We start from the raw sequence: 23,373 nt of genomic DNA, 5'->3' as shown, positions 1-23,373 counted from the left end.
TCAGGTTTGCTGAAGCTGATTACTGGTTACATTATTTTCCACCTTTGGCAAAATCTGATCTGCAAAATATGGGATTGAAGGTATGGGAAATTATGGTATGCTTTGATTGTTAACTTTTTAAGGCAAGGTGGAAGTGTGGATTCCTATGCCAAATAGATTTCTATGCAAGATGCTCCAGTCTTTACACTGCTCACTGCAGGGTTACTTGTCCTTTTTTACCTGCATAATGTTTACCATTTATTAAGCTCTAAATTTATCATTATTTTGTTTAACTCACCAGGTGGACTGGAGACGGTCATTTATCACCACTCATGTCAATCCATACTACGACTCCTTTGTAAGGTGGCATTTCTGGACCCTTAAAGATGGTGGGAAAGTCAAGTTTGGCAAAAGGTGTACATTGCTTTGTTTCATCTACTGTGAAAGTGATATACTTCACTTTAAGTATGGTAAAGAGTATATGATAGTCATCTGAAGCATTTCTTTAGTTTTACTTTTTGTTCCCGTTTCAAAAATAGCCTCTATTCAAGGCCTTTTTGTTGCTGCCTGCTTATACTAGTACCACCTCTAAGTTGGCTTAGACCCAGGAGGCTGCAGTCTGGCTTGAAGTTGTATTCTCTGCTCTTACCTCTCCCTTAGTCAATAGATGGCTTACAAGTTATCTACAGAAACAACAGTGGGGTGGTCAATTAGATTGTTGCCCATGTTTGTTTGCTTTTGTTTTTTTGTTTTTGATAATGGTAAGGGGGGAGGAGGGCAGACAGGTGTCATCTTGATGCAGTTCCACTGTACACTTTTTATCTTATTCTAAATTCTGTATAATGAGAATTGGCAAACATAGTTTCTTCTTTTCCTATCAGGTACACAATTTTCTCCCCTAAGGATGGCCAGCCCTGCATGGACCATGACCGACAGACAGGAGAGGTTAGTTTAAATCTCAGAATTAAAAAGATTTCTTCTATCTTCTCCATTCTGTTTATTAAATTAATGTTATTGTTTGGTTACTAGGGAGTAGCACCTCAGGAATACACTGGAATCAAAATGAAGATCTGTGAACCATTCAAAGGGAAACTAAGGTATTAATGCAAATGGAAATTGTTAATGGAATTACCCCTGACTACTTCATTTAAGTGGACATACCATATTGATCCATGTATAATACGCACTTTTTTCCTCTAAAAATAACCATAAAAATCGTGGTGTGTATTATACACGGTTTCTATTGTTTTTCAAGCACGTCTTAATTTGCATACATTAAAAACACAACAAAGAAAGTAACAAAAGCCTAGTAGTTTAATTGGTCTTTATTAGCTGGAGTTAAATAATCTACTGATAAAACATTTTCAATTTCAATTCACAAACACAACAAAGAAAGTGACGAAAGCCTTGTGGTAATTGGTCTTTATTAGCTTGAGTTAAATAATCTACCAACGAAACATTTTCAATTTTGGTCCATAAATAAATTTAATAGAGTATTTAAGAAACAGCTAACGAGATAAACATTACAATCGTACCATATTACTGTAATCACAAGTGACAAGAAATTCGAAATGGTAATGAAACTTACCACTGTGAAACGTCAGTTAGGAAGAATTAACGTTTTTTTTGCACCCCAATTTTTTTTGGTCAAAAATTGGGGTGCATATTATACATGGGCACATATTACACACAAGTAAATATGGTATTTTATCCAGGCATACTTTGATTATACACTACTTTGATATTACAGAACAGCAAAGTTATTTTCTTTTTTTTTCTTTTTTTTTAATTTCATTTTTCTTTTTTTTTAATTTCAATTTTCTTTTTCAAATCTCACAACTCAAGATTTGATAGATGTAGTTGAATATTTCTATATACAGCTTTATGAATCTCTATTTGCCCTTATATGTTCTTCCTTTCCTGACTGGATGATTTTCTTTCCTCTTTGATTCCATGCAGTGCACTGACTGGAAAGAACGTCTTTCTAATGGCTGCTACACTGAGACCAGAAACCATGTATGGACAAACAAACTGTTGGGTTCAACCAGACATCAAGGTGGAACACAACAATTGCTGTCTAAAACTTTGAATCTGCTTTTGAAAACTTCTTTCTAGATACTATTGTTGAGGTTTTTGGAACCCTAAATTGAGCAAGCTATTCTATATTTATCTTTTGATATCCTTGTGCCTTTGCAAATGAATGTTTAAAGGTTTTTTCACTGACTCAGAATACTGTGGCTGTGTCCTTAACAATTTTTACCCCTTAAATGCATGCAAGATGATTGTTGGTGAATTTTTCAACTATTGCTACTGTTTTTTTTCAATCTGTGGAACCATTTTTGAACCTTTTCATAGTACATTGCCTTTGAGACGAACATTGAAAATGAAATCTATATAAGCACCCGACAAGGAGCAAGGAACATGTCTTATCAAGGGTTCACCCCAAAGGAAGGAGTGGTCAATGTTGTGTTAGAGCTGACTGGACAGGTGTGAATACATTTAAATGTTGTCATATTTTGTTTTCTTAAATTGTCAGGGTACTGGTACATTTTAGTAGAAGCTTACATGCATAACAGATACCATTTTCACTGCTTATGGATGTCTTTTTCCGGAATCATCAATTGCATTTCTTTATTTATCACCTTTATTTGAAGGACATCATGGGAATTCCTTTGGATGCACCGCTCACACATCACAAAGTTGTTTACACTCTCCCCATGTTGACCATCAAAGAAGACAAAGGTGAGACTGGTTTTCAGACCCTTCCCAAGGACTGCATACCTCTGAAACACGTGTCCAGTTTCAAGATAGTATCATTGTTCATGCAACTCAGCTTGAAGCATTATTTACACTGGCAAACTACTTGCTGAGGTTTGAGGGGATAATTCTACCTCAGCAAGTTTTCTTGTATTGAGTTGTGGACAAGTTTCTTTACTCTGTGAACTTTTTCTTTCTAGGTACCGGTATTGTGACGTCAGTTCCCTCGGATGCCCCGGATGATTACGCTGCTCTCAGAGATGTCAAAAACAAAGCGGTCAGTAAGCTTCTGATGATTATATTAGTTTTAATAGGACAACGTTTTGTGGCAGGAACTAAGATTCTACTCTTTTATTAAACCTCAAGGCATTCAGACAGAAATATGGTATTACAGATGAGATGGTTCTACCATATGAACCTATTCCCATCATCCAGGTCCCTGGTTACGGGGACCTCTGTGCGGTAAAGGCCTGTGACGACCTCAAGATAAAGAGCCAGAATGATAAGGACCTGCTGACAGAAGCCAAAGAGCTCACCTACAAGAAAGCCTTTTACGAGGGAACAATCATTGTTGGGGAATATGCTGGTCAAAAAGTTCAAGACGTGAAGAAACTTGTGCAGAAGAAAATGTTAGACAGCGTAAGTTGATTTTAACTCCTGTGTTTAATTTGTTTGGTTTTTTGTCGATCTATAACTCTGATTAGTTTTTGACATATTGCATCAACAATCTTTACTACAGAGATGTTCCTTTTATTGAGTAAAACTCAAAAATGGTTTGTCTTAAAAACGGTGGCCTTTGTGGGCCTGTTGGATGCAAGGCTATGACTTTTTACGGTGAATTTTCGAGTTTTCGAATTGGAAAATCAAGTGAAAGAAAGATTGGATTAACTGATTAATGAACGAAGGAGCGAAACAGAGAGAAACTTCTGTCGTCCAAGACAAATTGTTTTCACATAATTTCTGTTCTTAGCAACAACGCAATCCCAAGGAAACTTTGGTGATAGTAGCTCTGAGTGAATATTTTGATTTTATAAGGGTGAGGCACGGATCTACATGGAGCCAGAGAGGAAGGTCATTTCGCGGTCAGCGGATGAATGCATTGTTGCTCTTTGCGACCAGTGGTAAGAATTGGTCAATATAGCGAAAGTTGTCTAATTGATGTTGCCAAGTTACCTTTTTTCTTTTTTCTGGGTAGGTTCCTGGATTATGGCGATGAATCCTGGAAAAATACTGCGCGGGAATCTCTGGAAACTTTGAACACGTAAGTTCCCGTGTGGTGTTTCCTTTTTGTTTTGCCGTATCCACACTTGTCGAAGCTGTAGTCATGAGATCAAGAACGATGTCGAGATGGTATTTGATTTCTTACTTAGCCAATCACGTGCCTGATCGACACCTCTGACTTGCACGCGAGTACAATGTGTGGTTGATTCGGCTCGATAAAACATACACAGCGATGATGAACACTTAGAGTTTTGCTGAGGACATCGTGGTCTCATGAGAAGTTTAACCAATGGATCCTTCTGAGCTGTGTGATGACGTTTTGCAGTAACTTGGTGGACTCTATTGAGGAAGAAAAGGGCGAGGCTTTGTGTTGTGACTGTTTGGAGGCTTGCGTTGCTAAGTCCCAGGTGATAAGCTTACATTTTGCTAATGTTGTATTTGTTTTTCAGATACGCGGAGGAAACCAGACGCAACTTTGAAGCCACCTTGGACTGGATTCAGGAGCATGCGTGTTCAAGGTCTTATGGTCTCGGTGAGTATTCTAACAGTGTGGTTAGTGGCTATTGTTAACTTTATATAATTAAGGTAATAGGTATCACATCTGAAGTAGTTAAAGTTTTCACTAAAGTTTTTGCAATTTTTTTTTCACACGTGCGCGTTCGAACGAGTTTTTGTTAACTATTATGTGTTTACGTGTATAAATAAATTACTTACTTACTTACTTACTCGACGGAAATTTGTCTTTGTCTTCTGTCATTGTCATTAATTGCAAACAGTACAGTGTAGGTTTAAATGTCTGCAACTGTTGTTAAACAGGACTTTACCTAGGTCAAGTACCGGTCAAATTCTTCAGATATCACTAATCCGATTGTCTACAATTGAACGTGCGTTGTTTCATGCACGGTGTAACTTTAAAAGGAATACTTGGTTTACTCTCGGGAAGTAGTCGGTTGACTATTGATTTGGGGGCCCAGTCACGAAAGTTCCAAATCCGATCATTCCAATTATTGTCTAGAAGGGTCATTAGTTTAACATGCGGAATAAACTGTTCAAAAAGGCTAGGATGCACTAGACGTGTCAGACGCTTCGGGGTTGAACGAAAACCTTCGCGGAATTTTTACCCTCTCCCATGGAAATTGTGCTTTTATTTATATTTGGTGGAGGAATTTCTCAGCCCACACGCGCGTGAGCCAATAATCATCCCCGTTCGTCTCGCGCGGTAAGCTCGCGCGCGTTGTCGTTGACAACACCAGAAGAGCTTTGTCAGCTCAGATGATTTTATAGATGCAGGAGGTTCTAACTTTTTTATGTTTTTTATTTTATCGTGATAGGCACTCGTTTACCTTGGGACGAACAGTATTTGATTGAGTCGCTGTCTGATTCCACCATTTACAATGCTTACTACACAGTCGCGCATCTGTTGCAAGAGGGCTCCTTTGACGGTTCTGCCGGCGGGCCCCTAGGAATCAGGTACCACTTCAAGTGATAGTTCCCTTGATAAATGGATTCTTTTGACGGCTAGCTCCGCTTTTATGTCGTCTGAATTGCTTGGTTACTAGCGCAGTAATCGAATGTATATATTTAACGTATTTAAGGAGTGACCTTTTTCAAGGTTTTATCTGTTCACTAACCCTCGCCGTTATTGACGATTAAAAGTGAACACTTATTGTTATTTTAATTCGTCCGTCATGTTAGGTTTGTGTAACAAATTGTTTCAAGTGACATCTTAAGAAAGTGTTTAGATGAATTCTCGCCATGGACCTGTGAAAGTATCACTCAATTTAAAAATTAAAAAATTCTAAGAGATTTTTGTTAAAAATATAAAAACAGCGGGAAATGCACTGTGTTGTGTGTTCGTCGCTTCCCAGAACGTACTGAGTCTCGGAGTCACTACGGTATGTTTATCTTTCAAACGATGTTTAATTAAAGGAAAGCAGTTCCCTAAGGTTGCGATTCAAAGTTTAAAAGTACGATGTGCAAAATAAACTTACTGTGATGTTTTCCTATAAAACGGAGAGCCATCAGAAAGCGGAAACAACTCTTTTTAAAATGTAAATCAGCATGATCAACAGTAAACTAGATCATGATGGAATATTTTTTAATGGATTTAGAAAAAGAAAACGGAGTATTTTCTTTCTTGTGGCTCATTGAACGATCTGTTGTTGGAAAGTATATTTGATTTGTATTTCTCGTCTGTTGGACACATTTAATTTCTTCTTGCATCTGTTATAGTTAACTTCAAAGCCTTTGTCATTCACACGAAAAGGAAGTTTCGCGAAACATCAGGTTATATTTGATGTTATGACGGTGATAACGCATCAGATCAGATTAATATATCTCCAACATTTATTCCAATCTGTGATCAAATTTGCGTTTCTCCCTTAAAAATTATAGAAATTACGAGCAGGCGCGGTAGGAGAAAAAGGAAAATAGTCAACCTAATGATTAGATTATTTTCTTGTAAAGTCATAGTTTAAGCAGAAAGATGGCAGTTTTCTTATGGAAGATGTATCTTGGAGATTAGAATGATTCAGTTAAGTCGTTATGGCGATACAAAAGGGTTCCCTGTCGATCAGAAAAAATATACAGCCGCTCTGTAAATGGCATTTTCATTAATTTAGATTTTTTTCTAAAATAGAAGTCATGCTGTGTTTCCTTCCGAGCATATTAAGGTTTTGAAACATAGTAATGGAAACGCTTATTCATCTAAACTCGGGTCAGGTGTTCAGCTTGAAAATATTGTGTGCCAATGGTCAGAGACTGTCCATCTGACTTTATTTCAGGCTTTCTTCAACACAACAAACTACTCACTTGTACTCTGCAGCGAAATAAATGAGAGTAATTGATAGTGCTCTGAATATGTACTCTGTGCAGCTCTGCGCTTTTCACTTTTAATTTCTTTTTACGCAGGAACGTACCAAAGGAGCATATTTTGTTTTAGCTTACATCGTGAATTTGTCCTCCCTTCCATTGACAGTCGGAGTTTACCTTCTCTATCGTTCTTTGTTCACTTTTGGTTTACTTGTATTGTTGGTTCGTTCATTTAAGAGAACTGCATTATTTTAAAATTTCTCCAAAGTTAAGGGAATATTCATCCTCTCTTGACGTCGAGATAAAGAAGGCGGCTCATTCTTGTCTCCACGAAAAAAACGCTCCCTGTGCACTGCTTCCTAAAAGTCGCTACAAATCGAAACATGTTATTGCTGCGAGAATCGCACAAATTTCAACCTGTTTTAATTTGTACGATTTGTTGCGGCGGGAAAATGATGTCGTAAGGATAAATATTTGCTCAAAAATTAAATTCCTCATCAAGATGTCACACCAAGGGAATTTTCGCCTCAACTTATCAATTCACCTTCACGCATGCACCTTTTAAAAGATGCTTCGAATTATTACTTTTGTTATCATTAGTATTTCCTTTCCATGTTCTAAACCGTATTATGCATTTTCAGGGCGGAACAGATGACTAGAGAGGTGTGGGATTATGTGTTTTTTAAAGATGCACCTTTTCCTCAAACAGACATCTCAGAGGATAAATTGAAGTAAGTATAAAAACAGTCTGGTGTAGCTCACTTTGCACTTAATAAGACTTATTTTTCACTTAATACACGCCATATATTGTTTCAGTGACCTATTTACTGAGTGAAAATGATAGTCTGCCTTTAAGGTAAATGAGAGAAATTATTGAAATAGCAGAGAGGGAGAAAACTGCAATGATCGAATTGTTTTTGTCACCTTTCTTTCGTTTTTCGTTTTTGTTCATCTGGAAATATCGCAGAAGACTGAGTTTAAATCTGAGAACCTTTTCATCCAAATTACCAGATTATGCCTTGATTCTTAAGCGAGAGACAAGCGCGAGGTTTTTATTCTTAAGCTAAAACCAAAAGATTAAAATGTCGCGAGATCGTTATCATTTGAGGCAATCATCTAGAGCTTTCAACACACGAAGAGAGCATTTGGCTCATTATTTCGTCCTCGGCGATTGTTATCTTCTTTGTTTTGATGTGAAAGAAATTGCCGCCATACGGAAAACAGATGTAAATATGGAAAGTTACGGCTGTTTTCTTGTCAGCTCTTTTCTCAGCAATTACGCGTATTTAGCTGCGTGCAAGACATGTCTAGAATTTTAATTTGATATAAAATGGCTTTATAAGTGTAATTACACGTGTTATCTGAAGAATGACTCGAGGCTTTTTATTACTGTGTTTTTCAAGGTGACAACTCAATGTTGTAGCTTCATAATAGCATAAATAGCAGTTTTTATCTTGCGCTGCCCACCTAGGTGCACGGAAAGCTGCTTGTTCCTTTGTCTTCCTTCCCTACTAAAATGATTCAGAACTAATTTACATGCAAATTTGTCTTGCTTATTGGCAAAGAGGGAAAAAAGCATGCTTTTCAGACAACCCGGGATTCAGGATATGTCTTATCTTCGTTATCCTGTTCAATAAATTTAAAGAATAAATTATTATGTACATGTTGTTATGTTAACTTCTAATACTCGACCCGCCATGAAAATTTAATCTTTGGAATTCTTGATCATCTTTTTACGGACAAGAAATGCTCGTCTGTACTTTCCAACTAACATTTGCAGGCGATTGACTATTAATTATATTTTTTTTTATAGTAGGCTAAAAGTCTTTGTATTCTATCAAATTTAATTTTCTTTTAAGCGCACCTTTTTCTAAAGTCCCAATTTAAATTTGACTCAATGATGTGCGGTATTTCTCAGGTGTCTTTGTTTATAGTGCGAAAGAGCGTGTGATTTAGATAAAAGAGTTTGCTCCATTTTTACGGAAGTGCAAATCATGCTCAGCTAATTCTAAGTGACTTCTACAGCAAATATTGGATTATCCCCTCCTGAAGTTCTTTTTTCCTTAATAATGGGACTTAATTAAATCTTTTGTGAGTTCACGGTAAATGTCATTTTCAACGAGCGGTAAACTTAATAAATGGTGCTTCTCGTGAAAATTACTCAGATCCATGCTGAAACAGACATACAGAAAAAATAAAATTGGACGCTTGTCAAGCAAAAGCGTCTTATTATCCATGGGTAACCCCATCTTTCATAAAAGTTGAATGAATAAACTTATCTCCTGCATTACAAATACAACCCTTACTTATAAATACAACTAGTCCCTTTCCTCTCGAACTGTTGTGTTACAAGGATCCGGCGTGCTGCGCTGTTTTATCGACAAGTCATCCGTTATGTAAAACCAAACGCCATCGCTTCTGTCGGACTTCAGTTCCCATAATATTCAACAATTAGTGGTACACTGTTCATTGCTATAGATAGTTGTGAGTGTTTTATTCGCTCGGCTTTCGCATCTTGCTTTTCCATCCTTGCAAATCAAACGGGGTAATAGTTCTTTGAAGTCTCTTTTTCTAAAAATGTACATAAGGGGGTTTGAAAACGAAGTAAAAAATCGAGAGTAGTAATAAAACACATACAGCACCCATGCTGGTGGATCAAATGTTTGCTGGGCGTTCAGCTCCTGAAAACTCAAAATAAAATATGGCAGCCAACAGACGGTAAATATGACAAGCATCGCCAGGAAAATGGTGACAGTTTTGCGCTGTCCATAGTTATGCGATTCTTCTTTTCCTTTGGTGGAAAAATGCTGATCAGAAGGGCTGTGAAATCGCCATATCCGTTTCTCGTGGTACCGAACCGTACTGAAAATGCGAATGTATATATAGGCCATCACCAACAGTGGTATCACAAAAAATAGCACAAAAGTAGCGAGGTCATAAGTTTTCTGAAATTTTTCGGCGGTTTCGGCTGCTTCCTCGCTCCGACCTACCTGCCAAGATAGTTGTATCAGAGAAACGAACGCAGCCATAAACCACGCCAAGCTTACGAGCGCGAAGAACGCGCGCTGTGTTACGATGTTATGATAGCGCATGGCGTGCGTTATGGCGATGTAGCTGTCCACAGACACCAGTAGAATATGTACTACGGTAGAGACAGAAATGAATCGCCATGTTAGATTTGAGATAGCACAGGTTGTGAAGCTGTGAGTAGCTGAACAATAAAGTGTAGCAGGAATTCCACACAATCCTGCGAGTAGGTCACTGGCAGCTAGGCTCACAAGAAATGAGTTGGTGACAGACCGGAGTGTGCGATGGCGAATGAATAAAATTATGACAGTTAAGTTGACGGCGATGATAAATATGGCCAGAACGATTGGAAACGTGTCGAATTCCGCATCGAAAGCTCCGATTTCTTCGTCTCCATAATTTTCACCGCTACCTGATTCGGAATCATTGGGGGTGTTATTGTTTGATCTGGGTCCTTCTGTCATCATTTCGTTCGTTATAGTGCCCGTCTTTTTCTCAAATCTAAAACACGGTTGCTTGGCAGTCGGCAGCTAGCAGTAACTTTTGGCGATATCGGCAAGCTAAGTGATAGTTCTGAAATTTCAACCAGTTGTGTATTGTGATATTATTCCAGGTTTCGTTCTCACCTCTTTGCTTCCTTTGTTTGTGTATCATCCGCTTGATGAAAGTCCCGGAAAGATTAAAACATTTTAAGAAATATTAGTGTTATTACCATTTAGATTTTGAGACCCAACAGAGTTTCCCTTCTCTTTTGTTTGATTTCTGTATCGAAAGCGAGCAATGATCCCTGCCTAGACAAGTTTCACTGCTTCATACCGAGTTGCAAGGTTTGAATTGCTACCTGTCGTTGGGTATGTCAAGAGCATGTAACAGATACCTTCCACTCGAGAGTCACTTGGGCTTTTTAACAGATCCCAGCAGCTGAGTTGTGTCTGACAGCACGAGTTATTATAACAAATTGACGACATTCTAAAAAAATCTACGATGTTTTCTCACCTAACGTTTGGTCTAGAAATGGCCATATTTTTCCAATTATGTTTATTTTTAAGTCAGCCACTCAAAGCCGCGAGTAATTAAAACGAGCGAGGTTTTCCTGAGTGGAATTCAACTTCATTAATTCAATCATTTTGATAGTTTTTAGGATGCTGAAGTTTTAGTTTTTTTTCTAGCCTCATAATTGCTACATTACCAATATTCCTATTTTTTCAATTCAGCCATATTTTCAATCTGTTAAAATCCGGGATTCACAGTGATTTTTTTTCCTTTTTGACTTTTGATAACTACTTCTCGTTGTAATCTGGGGTAACATCTGTTTTACGTATTCAGTCGTCCTCTAAACTCGAATCGATCAGTTCTACATTTTCACTTATTTTATTACGTTTGTCAAAATATTCTTTCGTCATCGATAATGCAGTCCAATATCTATTTCCTTCTTGAGTCGATTAAAAGAATTCCTTGATCACGTTTTTAAACTTTGCTATGTTCATAAGGAATATGATCTTCGCTTTGATTATTCTTAATAAAACTGCGTTAGCTTGCTGTGTTTTCCTACCTGTCTTTTTGACCGGTTTTCCCTCAGAAACGCGCGCAGCTGCTATGTCAATATTCTGGGCGAACACAAAACCTCTTCGGTTGTTAAATTTGTATAAGGGTTACCCTGCAAATGGATCAGAGTATGGAAAGTAAATAACAACTTGAATGAAACTGCAGAAAGTCGCTCACGTAATCGTGTCAATCGTTAAGTGTAAATTCAGGAAGATATTATCAAATGAATGCTAACCGCGCAGGATAACCGCTACTAGCAATGATTGAAGTTACTGGCCTTATAATGGTCTGTAAACATATCCTGTAAGGTTTGTCAGCTGAATTATCTGGTTATTGTGGCCTAACAGCAGAGAATATTGAAATGAGCTGTGCATTTGTGAGAAGTTTACGTGGAAGGAGGATGCATTTTAATTTGGCAATGTGAAATGCTCTCTTGAGTAAAGTTCCTATTCAACAAAAGAGTAATTTTTGGAGTCCTCTGTTGAGATCCACGGCTCCCAAGGGCTGAAATTTATCAATATTTCAAAGGGGCTCGGAAATAACCGTGAAATGGAATTGTCATTAACAAAAGAGATAGGATTGTAGAGGTTCAAGGGGAGAAGAGTGTCATTACCTCGGTGTGCATTAGTTTACGAGGGCGAACTAAAACATAATTATCACTCTAAGTAATAAAATGACAAAAGGCATTGAAAATGAAAATATTTTGGAACAAACGAGTCTTTTTCCTATCAATCAAAAGTACTCATTATAAGAAATCTCCTGTCATCGGTGTTAACGTTTTTCAAAATACAAAAGAGAAACCTAAATAATTGAATTGAAGGAAACATTCTAAGCTTTTATTCCTCCATTTGCCTGAAAAAAAAAGGGTGTGGATTGTTTGTGGGCTGATGTCGGCTTTTTTTTCGGGGGGGGGGAGAGGGGGGGGGGGAGAAAGGGAGGGATAGAGGCAAGAAACGAGAAATTGAAGTGAGGAAACTTTTTTGTTACGGAATTAGAGAATATTTTTTTAACCGAACTTTTAATAGTATATCGTTCTGCTTGGCGCTTTTCGGAAATGTCTGATTCAGTAGTTCGATAGGCGTGGTTAAGATAAACAAATATAATCTTTAGCACAGACTAGAAGTGTTAAACCCTCGGCCAGCCTTCTCCCCTCCCCTTTTGTTTGATGTTACTTCCCACTTTCAGAGGCCGAAAAATCGTTTTTTCTTTTATTTGATTAGAGTGAATTCAAACATTTTACCTAACGTCTCCATAAAAAAATTCTTAGATCTTTAAAAGCACCCGAGTTATTTAGAAAAACTTATTTTCAAACAAAAGTTACTATATCAGGAAGGTCTCATAGTCTCGTACAGAGGCGAATTCCTTGGCGGAATTTTCGCGGCAACCGCTCATTTTGGGCCTCGTTTTTCATGTTATTTGCATATTTTGTTTACATCGCGCTCTCGGCAAAATTCACTCGTGGAAGCTCTTTGCTTAGGGAAAAATCTTTGCTCATGGGAGAATCAAAAGCGGAGGAAAGTACTTGTTAAAAAAAAAAAAAACGGAGCTTCATGCTAGCGTCCAGATTTCGAACAAAGGAGTCGCCGTCAAACCAAAAATTGTTATACATAAAGTTAAAAAGGAGGTTTCCTTTCATTTTTACAAGTACCAGCCATGATACAAAATCATCAACAATCGCCTCAAACCGTAATTTGGACTGTCGATTCGTTGTCTTGCTTCTCAGCATATTTTCCGTTTTTTTTCCATTTTGCCGCGGGGTTTTCCTTTGCCTTTAGCAACTTTGCCTATTATTGTGTCGTCCTTCTCAACCCTCCACTGAACGATCGAGATTAAGGGAAAACGTGTCTGCAATGGGCTACATTGACGCCAGGAGGTCCCGTTTTCCCATTGGTTTGCGGTTTCAGGAGGCGTGATAATCTGTTGGCGTGACGCGAGACGAACCTTATGAGTCCTTATGAGCTAAACTCTCGCATTTGACTTTGGACGAATACATTCACTGTGAGCGAATTTAAAGGGTATATAGATGTGACCGATTTTCGTCAAATTTCGCCAAAACATTCCAGGAATAAAGAAAAACGAAATTTGTTTAGGGAAATTTTGATATTTGAAATATTTGTCCGTGGCGTCCATTTACGAAACACGCCTCGCATATTTTTAGCTACTCCAGAATGTTGAAAAGTACTGACACCTTTTTTGTTGATCGATGCCTTGTGAATGAGACTGTGCAGCCATTTTTCTTGTGCTGCGGCATCCGATACCCGATAAATTCAATGGAAGAATCCACGGTCGTTTCACGCCTGACGGGCTCCTGACACTTCCTAAAAACACTCGCTTAAATTATATTTTTATCGTAAACTGCAGTTATTAAGCTTTCTTCTGATATATAGTTTGCTACGATTTAAGTGAAACTAGCGCGCGTACAAATTTTTCCCGAAGGACACCCGCGAAGGTGGTAAGTAACATCAGACGCCTCACGGAAACAGACACCTGCCCATTTTGTCTAGAACGAATGATAATTTGGCTTTGTTACCGGCCCCCATTGACATACTAATGGCGACTTAAATGTTTTTCACTTGTTCGATTGTCTTAAGCTCTTTCAGACTCCCAGAGCTTAGATCAATTTGTCGTATAGCATATCCAGAAATTGTTTATTTTTTTAGCTGCGATGCTTCTATGCGGGAAGGTTTGTTTTGTTAGTTTTCTCTTGTGGTTGTTCCAGACGGTCTCCCAATAATTATAGTATTAGACTTAGGAAGTGATGTGTCCAAAGTTTTGTTATGCTGTCATTTACGATTATTGTACCCTTGAATCAGACACAATCGTAGAAACGCAACTGTTTACTCTTCTCGTCAATATTAAATTCACAAGTTTACGGGAAAGTGATATATACCGACTGAAGTTGCCTCAGGTTTGAATATCCAAGTCTATACAGTTTATTCATGAAGACAATTTTGTCGGCTGTCATTCCTTCAGGTTAACCGTTTTACAGTCGCACATGTGAAACATAAACTTTTTTCAAATGATTTCAGAAAATAGCTTCCAACAGTGATGAGCTTTATTTCACGGATAGGCATCACGTAAGAAAAAATCTCTGATATTTGAAAGGTCGGCAGCTGGAAACGTTCGTGATATCGAGAGAGTCGGAATATCGAAAGTGCTGGTTATTGTTGTCGTTTCAGTATTTTGTTTTATAGTGAGTTTCATGGGTCTCTTTATATGGAAGGTCAATTTTAATGTAATTTTACTCTTACTTTTTTCATGATATCGCGAGTTTATAATCCAACTGCACAAAGTAGAGTACAAATATCCTGTGATATCGTGCGATTATTTGGACAGTTGGTTCTTTTGTGCTATGAAAAAGAACCTCTTTAACCAGGTGTCGCCAGAGGCTCTTTCTATTGTTGTGTTATTGATAAGAAAAGGCGCACGAGAAATATGAAGAGCCTTAGAAGTTGTAGAGAGCCGTACAAAGGATACACCCTTGAAAATCAAGCGGCGGCTTGAAGATGAAAATGTTTTCTTATTCTCTAGACAAGGCTGCAAGTGCAGAAAGAAAGTTTTGGAGTGGTTCTATTGAGTGCAACACAAAATTGTTGCCTAAAACGTGTCTTCCTTTTTTGATGATTGAATTTTCATACAAATTGCAGTATGCAACTTCAGCCCCAAAAGCTTAAAATTCCAAACGTTTTGACAACTGTTACTTATATTGATAGTTCGCTTTTGTTACCCTCAAAGTCGCTAAAAGAGTTCGTCCCTACATCGGAGCCCTCGATGATACTGCAGCTTTTTTGTAGTTTGTAAGGAGAAAACCGTGAAAGGCATCTGGCTTACTTTTCCAGGTATGGTTTAATTACCTACCTCATCAATTCTCAGGTGAAACGCTTTCTTCCATCTCCGGCGAGCGCTTTCTATTTGTATAGAAGGAACTTTTATTATTGTCACGATTTTTTAGGTTTCAGACCTTTGTTTTGAGCTATTTTTAAATCAACAGTTGCTTTAAATATTCCTTTTAATTGCTTTTTTCTCATTCGTAATTGATATAGAAACTGTCTAATGCAGTTTACAAAAGGCTTCTTATTTGTCCATCATACTTTTGTTTGTACGAAAGTCCTTTGTTTCGTTATTGTCGGCATATAAAGACGTCAAATTATCATGAAAGGTTGGACCTTTTAACTGCGTCATACTTACAAAACAGATTGCGATGACACAGAGGCAATACAGCGAACGAAAAAACTGCAATTTTTATTGTCAGGGTAATATGTCATGGAACGAACCTCTTTCATTAAAGAAGCAGAGAAAAATTCACGATGTTGACAGGCAATGAAAAGAAAAATGCAAGCTAATCTGGGGCTAAGAGCTGGAGTAAGCCGGCAACACTAGTCCAAGATTCGTTAAGTTCTGTGTAATTTTTTGTTGGAAATGATATATGCAAATCTTTGAGTTTACCAGGCGAAGAGATTGTTTTGTGTTTGGGTGTCAGTTTCTTCTGAATTTAATGATTTATAGTAATGATAATTATCGCCGGTACTGTTTCGTGCATGGATTTCTCTTCTACATCACAATGCCCAAAGTGATGATAATGTTCATTGCGCTTGAGTCCTAACTATTTCAACATTCTGAAAAGAGTTTATTTACTCTTCGTTAACTAGACGTAAAGCATGTCAGTCTTGTTGGTCGGCCCACTTTTTTCCCATAACATGTAGCATTTTGTAAGATCTTATCATGCTAGACGTTTTAGGTTTGCGACCGTAATTTGTTAGCACATGAACTGCGTGCTATTACGCTTTATTTGTGACGAATAAAAAGTTAACGAAATAGCTCTATTTTTTATTTAATATTGAGTAAGATTTTATTGACAGGAGTCAACTTGTTTCTAAAGGTTTTTGTTCTGCTTTTCTTTTAAAGTTAGCACTGAATCGATCATACTTTTTATTACCGACAGTTGAAGTAACTATATTTTAAACAAAAAGCATTAACTTTATTCTTGGTAGAGGAAAGACATGTTGCATTGATAATCTCGATTGTAACTACCTATTTGATAGTATTATAACTCTTTTTCTTAAAAGGAGGCGAGGTTGTGAGGAATTTGATGATTTTTTTTTCACGAGAAAAACACAATTTTGCCTTCTTTGTAGTTTTCATAGAATTTCTGCCCGCGAAATGTTAGGTGGTTTGCTTTTCGATTTAATGACAAACCCCCGTCATCTGATCCATTGTTTACGTTTGATGTTTGATATGTCGGTGTCTGCAAACTTACTTTGCAGCGTTTTTATCTCGACTTATGCACCACTGCCAACTTTCTGTATTCAGCAGAATTTTATCATCGGCGTTTAAAGATTTTCATGTGTCAGAGAAGTCTCTTAATGACTTTTTTTTTTTTTTCATAAAACTGTGATTTGTCCTTTCGCCGAAATGAAATTTGAATCTATAATGTTCTTTGGTAGACGCATTTCCGGTTCGTTTGACAAGAAGCTCTTAGGCCTTTTTCTCACTCGAATCATCCTGTGATCCACCTCATGAATATCTTCAGTGGTTGGGATTCTCATGCACTTGAAAAAAAAAAAGCTTGGCTTACCATTTGATTTCAAATTGGTAGCACGTCATGGTTACTTCGTTTGGCATGATTTGTTCCATTATTTGTCTGGTTTGAGAACTTTCCGTAGTATTCTTATGACAAGTTTGCGCAGAAAAGTGTTTTGTGGCGAAATATCATATCACGTCGAAGTCCATTTTTTTCGTTGGCCGTATTAGACAAATGCATTGCTGGTGGTAACTGATGGAAGTATGATATGAATCATGGCACCTGTTAGAATAAATCTACTACAATAAAACGAATTTAATGGGACAAGGAAGATCCCAAGTAATCCATGCTGTAGGATACGAACCTCACTGAGCTAGTCCTCACTACGCGCACCAGTGCTCTACCAACTAGCAACTAAGCTGCAGAAAACCCCTTGCGAGTGCAACCGAAGCCAACCTCAAGTTTACTACGTTGAGTGAAGGCGTTAAATCTTGTCATAAAAAGAATAATTTTTACCTGAAATACAACGGCATAACTAAATTCCAATATCTTTTGCACAGTGATGTCAGGAACATGTACAAAAAAGACGCTCTTTCTTAAGGCTGTTGGTAACTTCAACTTTGTTAATTGCAGTCTACGGCCAGCACTGACAGACTTACAGCATAGTCTATGCGAGTGAATTATCAAAATTAAAAGTGTTTATTCTCGTTTATGGCGGCCTGCCAACATTAGAAAACAGACAACAATAGAACCCATCTTGGACAGTTTCTGTCTGTCTGTCTGTCTGTCTGTCTCTCTTTCATAGTCCATTTAGCGCGAATGCAGTGCGCTTCAAAAGGAAATGAAATCGAACTATGGAATAATTATGATATCAACTCAAACGAATCTGAACCAGGCTCAAGGAAGTCAACGTGGTTTTATCAATTGAATTGATGATGTAAATTGGCTACCGTAGAGATTTCACAACTAAAGCTGGCGTTTCTGGCGTCAGCCCTTTGTCAGATCGAATTAGACGAATTCCCCCTTGTCTTCTGACCCTTACCAACGCAGTACCACAGTTTCTTTGGAAACCTTCCCCCGTTAGGTCTCGTTACAGTTTTATGGTGTTGTCGTTGTCGTTGTCAAGTGAAAAGTGTCAAATAGTTTTCGCTTTTGTAAGCATGTTTGCTCTTGGACACCAATGTCACGAACTTTGTTCAAATTCTATCAAAATTTTGTTCTCGCTTGTCGGTCCTACGTGCCCCTCTGTTTAATATTGGACTGCTTTACCTGTGAATTTTAAGAAAATATTATCTTTACTGCAGTCTTTTAAATCTGCCCTAATGAAAAGACGATCGGATTATCAGGCTTTCAATAATTGATTGTTTTATATATATATGTGATAATTTGATGTATTTTAGTTTCTTTCGATAAAAAGCTCTGCTTGTAAATCATTTTTTTTTCTGTTAGAAGCGTGGGTTAATCCTCAAAAACCTCCAAGTGTTCGAGGTGGCTGATTAAACTTAGCCGCTGATATTAATTATTTGTACCTAATGCAACCGGCATCGTTTCAGTCAGTCTTCTGAACGAAGATTTTACAAGCAGTTGTCTTTATCGACGGTATTCTTCAGGAACCAGCGAGACCTAAATCACTTTAAAATTTTTTTCCCTCAGAAAACTTCGTCAAGAATTCCAGTACTGGTACCCAGTAGACTTACGTGTGTCTGGGAAAGATCTGGTGCCAAATCACTTGACATTCTTCCTGTACAATCACTGCGCTGTGTGGCCAAACGAGAAAGACAAGTGAGCATATTCAGAAAGATGAGATTTTCTGTGTTGTACTGTTTTAGTTGATAAACAATAAGCTCATCTGAAAAAGTTGGTGGACATTTTCTTCGATGAAACAGAATCGCATTCTTCAGTAAGAACTGACCAATTATAATCACAGTTTAAGTACAAATAAGGTCATTGCATAAAAGAAGTCTGAAAAATTCATCAATCAATGAGATCGCGTCTTGGAACTTTTTTTGCTTTTATCTATTACTGATTCCCATCAGGACGACAGTACCAAAGCACAACCTTTAAAATTTTGGCTTTAGTCTGAAGCCCATGATATGGTATGATATGAAAGGAAAATGAGTTAAACAAGGCATCAAACGACGCCAGGTAGGCAGGAATGTTCAAAACTACCCGCTTAGAATTTACTAAATGTTTCTTTTTTTATGTTTAATTTTTCAAAGGTGGCCTCGAAGCGTGAGGGCCAATGGACACTTGTTACTCAACTCTGAGAAGGTATTGTGTAAAGGATTGTTTAATTCTCTCTAAATGTTTGGATTATTTTACAGCATCGTGAATGTGTATCATTCAGCTGTGTAAGTTGTCGTCAATTTTATGTTAAAATAGATGTCGACGGGTGATATCTCATTTGTATGATTTTGATTTCTAGATGTCGAAATCGACTGGAAACTTTCTTACTCTGAAACAAGCTGTTGAAAAGTTTTCCGCTGATGGTTAGTTTCACCCTCCCCTGTCTTCCCTCTTTTTATGTCATTTGTCGTCCAGTCTCTTGCCACCTTCTCTCGTCCATCCTTTAAGCCAACTTCCGTTCCCCCGACATTTTTCCCGTTTTAGGCATGCGCCTGGCCCTGGCTGATGCTGGAGACACAATGGAAGATGCAAACTTTGTAGAGTTGATGGCTGATGCAGGAATCTTACGTCTGTTCACTTTCCTCGAGTGGACAAAGGTCAGGACAAATAATTCCTCATCGTGGATTGAGTTAAAAAATGTATCAGAGTAGATTCTTTACCAGGCTCTAATGCTCTGTTACGTTGTTGTGTGTAAACATTGAGGAAGTTCTGAGTAAGCAGTCAGCCATATTTTACAATAAAGAATCAGATAGCAAATTCCATCCCCTCTAAAGACCTAATCCTTTTAGGACCTTTTAGTGAATTGGCACAACATTGGCTATTTTCAGAAGTAATCTGAAAATAGTCTGAAGTCCAGCACAAGACATCCAGTCGCTTAAATATATCTCCTTGCTATTTCGAGTGTTAAATCCCGACGTACTCTTTAAACACAGGAGATGCTTGCCAGCAAAGATTCTCTGCGCAAGGGGCCTGCAACATGTTACGATGATCGAGTGTTTGAAAGGTAACTTTGGTGATAATTCGTGTAAATATCGTTTTTATTGATCCGGCTTGCGACTTTTGACGTGTTTAGAAGCTCTACTAATGAGAGGCAACTGATAACTTAAATTGTAGCTCCATCAACAAAGCTATAGAAGATTCTGATACAAACTATAAGAACATGATGTACAGAGAGGCACTCAAAACGGGCTTCTATGAACTGCAGGCAGCAAGGGACCGATACCGGGAGGGCTGTATGATGGGCATGCATAAAGACCTTGTGTTTCGGTTCATCGAGGTAATGTGCTGTGCGAAGGTTGTTTTTTAACGTAGTTCCAAGTTGATTGGTGTTGAATGAAACTGTGAGACATAGTTTCTCGTTAGGTGTGTTCTTGTCGTTTTTTTTTATCATTGCCGTTCTCTGAAGATCCCATTGGGGAGATCTGGGTTCCAGTATTTTAAGCCCCAGCAGTTTCTTGAAGATCCTATTTCGGTTATATGCATACTGTATCCGTTTCCCACCAAACATTCAACAAGAAATTTTCAAGGTATATGTGATTTTCCTTTTCCCAGGTAAGTTACTCTGAGTGTAGTGATAACATAAGCAAGGTAACCTCCTGAAAACTGCTTTCAATAGGGACTGCGTCAGAAAAGCTGCACTTTTCTAGGCTTCTCACGGCTGTAACCTGATTTCTTTATCTGTTTGTGTTGTTAGGTTCAAACCCTGTTGCTGTGTCCCATCTGCCCACATCTTGCCGAGCATCTCTGGGAACTCATCGGCAAGGTGCGCTATGGAAAAAAATCGGAGAAAGTACTTCGCTCCATTTATATTTTTGATTCCTATAAAGTCAAGCTATGATTTCTTTTCCGTTTGAGGGCAGAAGCATATAAGATTATATGCTACTGTTGGAAAGCTATAATCCCCTTATAGAGGTTAAAATAGTTAGATCAATTGTTATAGTGCATTTTAGACCTGATTTTTTGTTAAACCAGACGAAAAAGCGATTCAGGGTCCTTGGGTATAGCCTGGCGTGTGGCCTCGTGTGTACCTTCGTGTTTGGCACTCTTACAAAACGACAGACCTATCAGGCTAAAACAACGCACCGATAAACTTGTTTGTTTTCTTACGCGAGGAATTATTTAATAATGTTTGATATATAATATTCGGTGATGATGAACAATTGTGACAAATTTCAAAACTGAGCACGGTTTCTTATTCTTTTATTGACAGACCGGTAGTATTATGGATGCATCATGGCCGGCAGTTGGAAAGGTGGATATGCCGTTGCTGAAGTCAGCGGACTACTTAGCTGATCGCACTCACGAGTTCCGTTTGAGAATTAAAACCATGATGAACCCAAAGGGAAAAAAGGTGCTATCCTTTAATACTTTCTTGTGTATGTGCATGACAAACACCCCTTTCCTTCGCCGCCTCTTTCCCCCCTCCCCCCTCCCCCGAGACAAACTGCCCAGGGCAGTTTTCATTTGAATTTTAGAAGGAATTGGACTTTGCGCTCTCTTATTTGTCTCCAAAATATAAATGGGGAGTAATATTCAAATGACGTGAAATTTTTCTGACAGTCCACCTTTCACGTTTAGGTTAAATTATTGGGCCACTGAAATTTACACGTAGCATATTGTTACAGGCACAGAGTTAGTTCGTTAGTGAAAATAACGGGGTTACGAGAACAATTTTCATCCCATTTTCTTAACAAGGAAAATCTATGCTGAAAACGTGCTCAACATCGACCCAGCGCAAAGCCGGAAAGGAGTGTCATCTATTAGTGCCTGTCAGGAACATGTAACTTCTTATAGAGTGGAACAGTAACTGTCAATCACAATAACTCGATAGACAAACATAGTTTACATCTAAAAACTGCTAGGGCTTAAAAAACTAGTCACCCAGATCGATCTCCTCATATGCACTTTGAATCGCATATTAGACAAAGATTCTGAAAGACGACAACTGAAGCGAAATTGAAATGTACCACCTACAGCTGATGGTGAACTTATTCCCAATTTTCGTAAACAAAACCCTTCTTACAACGTGTAAGCTTTTCCGTCAAAGAAGACTGTAAATAGTAAATCTAAAATGTTGATCAGGTTTTTTAAGAACTCCATGTGAAAAATAATCCAATTTATTTCGTCCAAACTTGTACTCGCGTGGATTAGTGAACATGTATAAAAACCCAAATTTTTTCCATGTTAACTTGTGTTTCTGGTGAAGTATAATCCTAACATAGACTGCACAATGAGAGGTGCAAAGATGTTATGCTCGTTACACGTAGACCATATTAGAACTTCCGCATGGTTTTATTTTTAACAGAAAGATGCAGCTCCACCCAAGAAACCCACTCATGGTATAATCTACGTGGCCAGCTCTTATCCACCTTGGCAGCATGTCACCCTTACCACACTGAAGGAAATGTACGTCAAGCTGGGGGGGAACTTCCCGGATAACAGGGATATTATGACTCGGATGAAAGAACTACCGGAAATCAAGAGCGCCATGAAGAAGCTGATGCCATTTGTACAACATGTCAAGGTACTTGAAGTAAATCTTGACTTCTGCATTCTACATAGTTCATTACTAACCTCGTCTGCTATCTGAAGCAGTTCAGGAAAAAATAAAATAAAAATAAAAATAAACAATTGTTAACTGTTTCATTATATTAAAAAGAACTCGAATCTTACACTGCACATTCTCCTTTTTTTTAATTTGGCACCTCTCTTTTCTATTAACACCTATACTTACTCGCAGCTACTCAGAACGATCTCTTAACTTCGTTACTATTTCCATGTCGTTTATCTTCCTTTGACTTTTCATTACAAGATTAATCACGTGACATTATTGTGTGACAGGAATGTGTAGAACGTGACGGTCCGTCGGCCTTGGAGACAACTCTACCGTTTGATGAAAGACAAGTTCTTGAGGAGAACAACGCATTTCTTTCAAAAGCTCTCGAAGTAAGATTTAATTTGATGTGTAAAATATCGTTGCAAAACTTTCCTTGTAGTTAAGTTACATTTTTCTTTTTTTTTGTGCTAAATTCAGTCGAATCATGATCATCAACAGTTTTCCCATGGGTACAGGAGGGGAGGGGAGGGGAGGGGGTGTGTCCTTAACTTTATATTGGAATTTCAAGGCAATCCATGATATTTTATGATAAATCATCAACTTTCTCAGCGATTCCCCCCTCTCCAGCCACGCTCTTGATTACCCTTATTTAGTTGAAAGCTTGTAATTAATATGTGGTGAAGCTTTGGAGCTAAGTCTTGAGTTTGATTTTAGCTGGTTAGTGTGGAAATCAAGCCATCAAGTGAAGCTGACAAAAGAGTTCAGGAGGACTGTGCACCAGGAAAACCATTCTCGGTCTTCACAGCACAGGAGAGTCAGGTTTGTTTTT

General features: G+C 38.0%; 2 protein-coding genes across 5 annotated transcripts in view; one reads left to right on the top strand and one right to left on the bottom strand.

The window, feature by feature from the left end:
* Positions 1-23,373, top strand: part of LOC131776583 (leucine--tRNA ligase, cytoplasmic) — a 32,286-nt gene that overhangs the window by 3,702 nt on the left and 5,211 nt on the right. The window contains exons 9-33 of the mRNA XM_059092794.2: positions 5-80; positions 281-393; positions 861-924; positions 1,009-1,076; positions 1,939-2,035; positions 2,335-2,466; positions 2,634-2,721; positions 2,937-3,013; positions 3,103-3,375; positions 3,772-3,857; positions 3,932-3,997; positions 4,407-4,489; positions 5,289-5,427; positions 7,410-7,499; positions 18,515-18,643; positions 19,081-19,132; positions 19,287-19,350; positions 19,472-19,584; positions 19,921-19,991; positions 20,102-20,264; positions 20,682-20,750; positions 21,198-21,338; positions 22,293-22,511; positions 22,829-22,933; positions 23,259-23,363. Coding sequence (XP_058948777.2) covers positions 5-80; positions 281-393; positions 861-924; positions 1,009-1,076; positions 1,939-2,035; positions 2,335-2,466; positions 2,634-2,721; positions 2,937-3,013; positions 3,103-3,375; positions 3,772-3,857; positions 3,932-3,997; positions 4,407-4,489; positions 5,289-5,427; positions 7,410-7,499; positions 18,515-18,643; positions 19,081-19,132; positions 19,287-19,350; positions 19,472-19,584; positions 19,921-19,991; positions 20,102-20,264; positions 20,682-20,750; positions 21,198-21,338; positions 22,293-22,511; positions 22,829-22,933; positions 23,259-23,363 — 2,683 coding nt within the window. The remainder of the gene's footprint in view (positions 1-4; positions 81-280; positions 394-860; positions 925-1,008; positions 1,077-1,938; positions 2,036-2,334; positions 2,467-2,633; positions 2,722-2,936; positions 3,014-3,102; positions 3,376-3,771; positions 3,858-3,931; positions 3,998-4,406; positions 4,490-5,288; positions 5,428-7,409; positions 7,500-18,514; positions 18,644-19,080; positions 19,133-19,286; positions 19,351-19,471; positions 19,585-19,920; positions 19,992-20,101; positions 20,265-20,681; positions 20,751-21,197; positions 21,339-22,292; positions 22,512-22,828; positions 22,934-23,258; positions 23,364-23,373) is intronic.
* Positions 8,093-17,510, bottom strand: LOC131776582 (beta-4C adrenergic receptor-like). Of its 4 annotated transcripts, none has more exons than XM_066161626.1 (3): positions 17,378-17,510; positions 11,348-11,452; positions 8,093-10,452 (listed from the first exon to the last, which is right to left on the bottom strand). In XM_066161626.1, exon 3 carries the CDS (start codon positions 10,260-10,262, stop codon positions 9,213-9,215), a length of 1,050 nt encoding a protein of 349 aa, XP_066017723.1. In that variant the 5' UTR covers positions 10,263-10,452; positions 11,348-11,452; positions 17,378-17,510; the 3' UTR covers positions 8,093-9,212. The 4 variants fall into 4 exon arrangements, with proteins under 4 accessions (XP_066017723.1, XP_058948774.1, XP_066017724.1 ...); XM_059092791.2 differs by lacking the exon at positions 17,378-17,510 and adding an exon at positions 15,199-15,272; XM_066161627.1 differs by lacking the exon at positions 17,378-17,510 and adding an exon at positions 11,576-11,671.

Source organism: Pocillopora verrucosa, chromosome 14 (assembly GCF_036669915.1).
Source record: "Pocillopora verrucosa isolate sample1 chromosome 14, ASM3666991v2, whole genome shotgun sequence".
In the NCBI taxonomy this organism is placed as follows: domain Eukaryota; kingdom Metazoa; phylum Cnidaria; class Anthozoa; order Scleractinia; family Pocilloporidae; genus Pocillopora; species Pocillopora verrucosa.
Note: the sequence above shows the minus strand (reverse complement) of the source record. Positions and strands in the feature narration are given on the sequence as shown.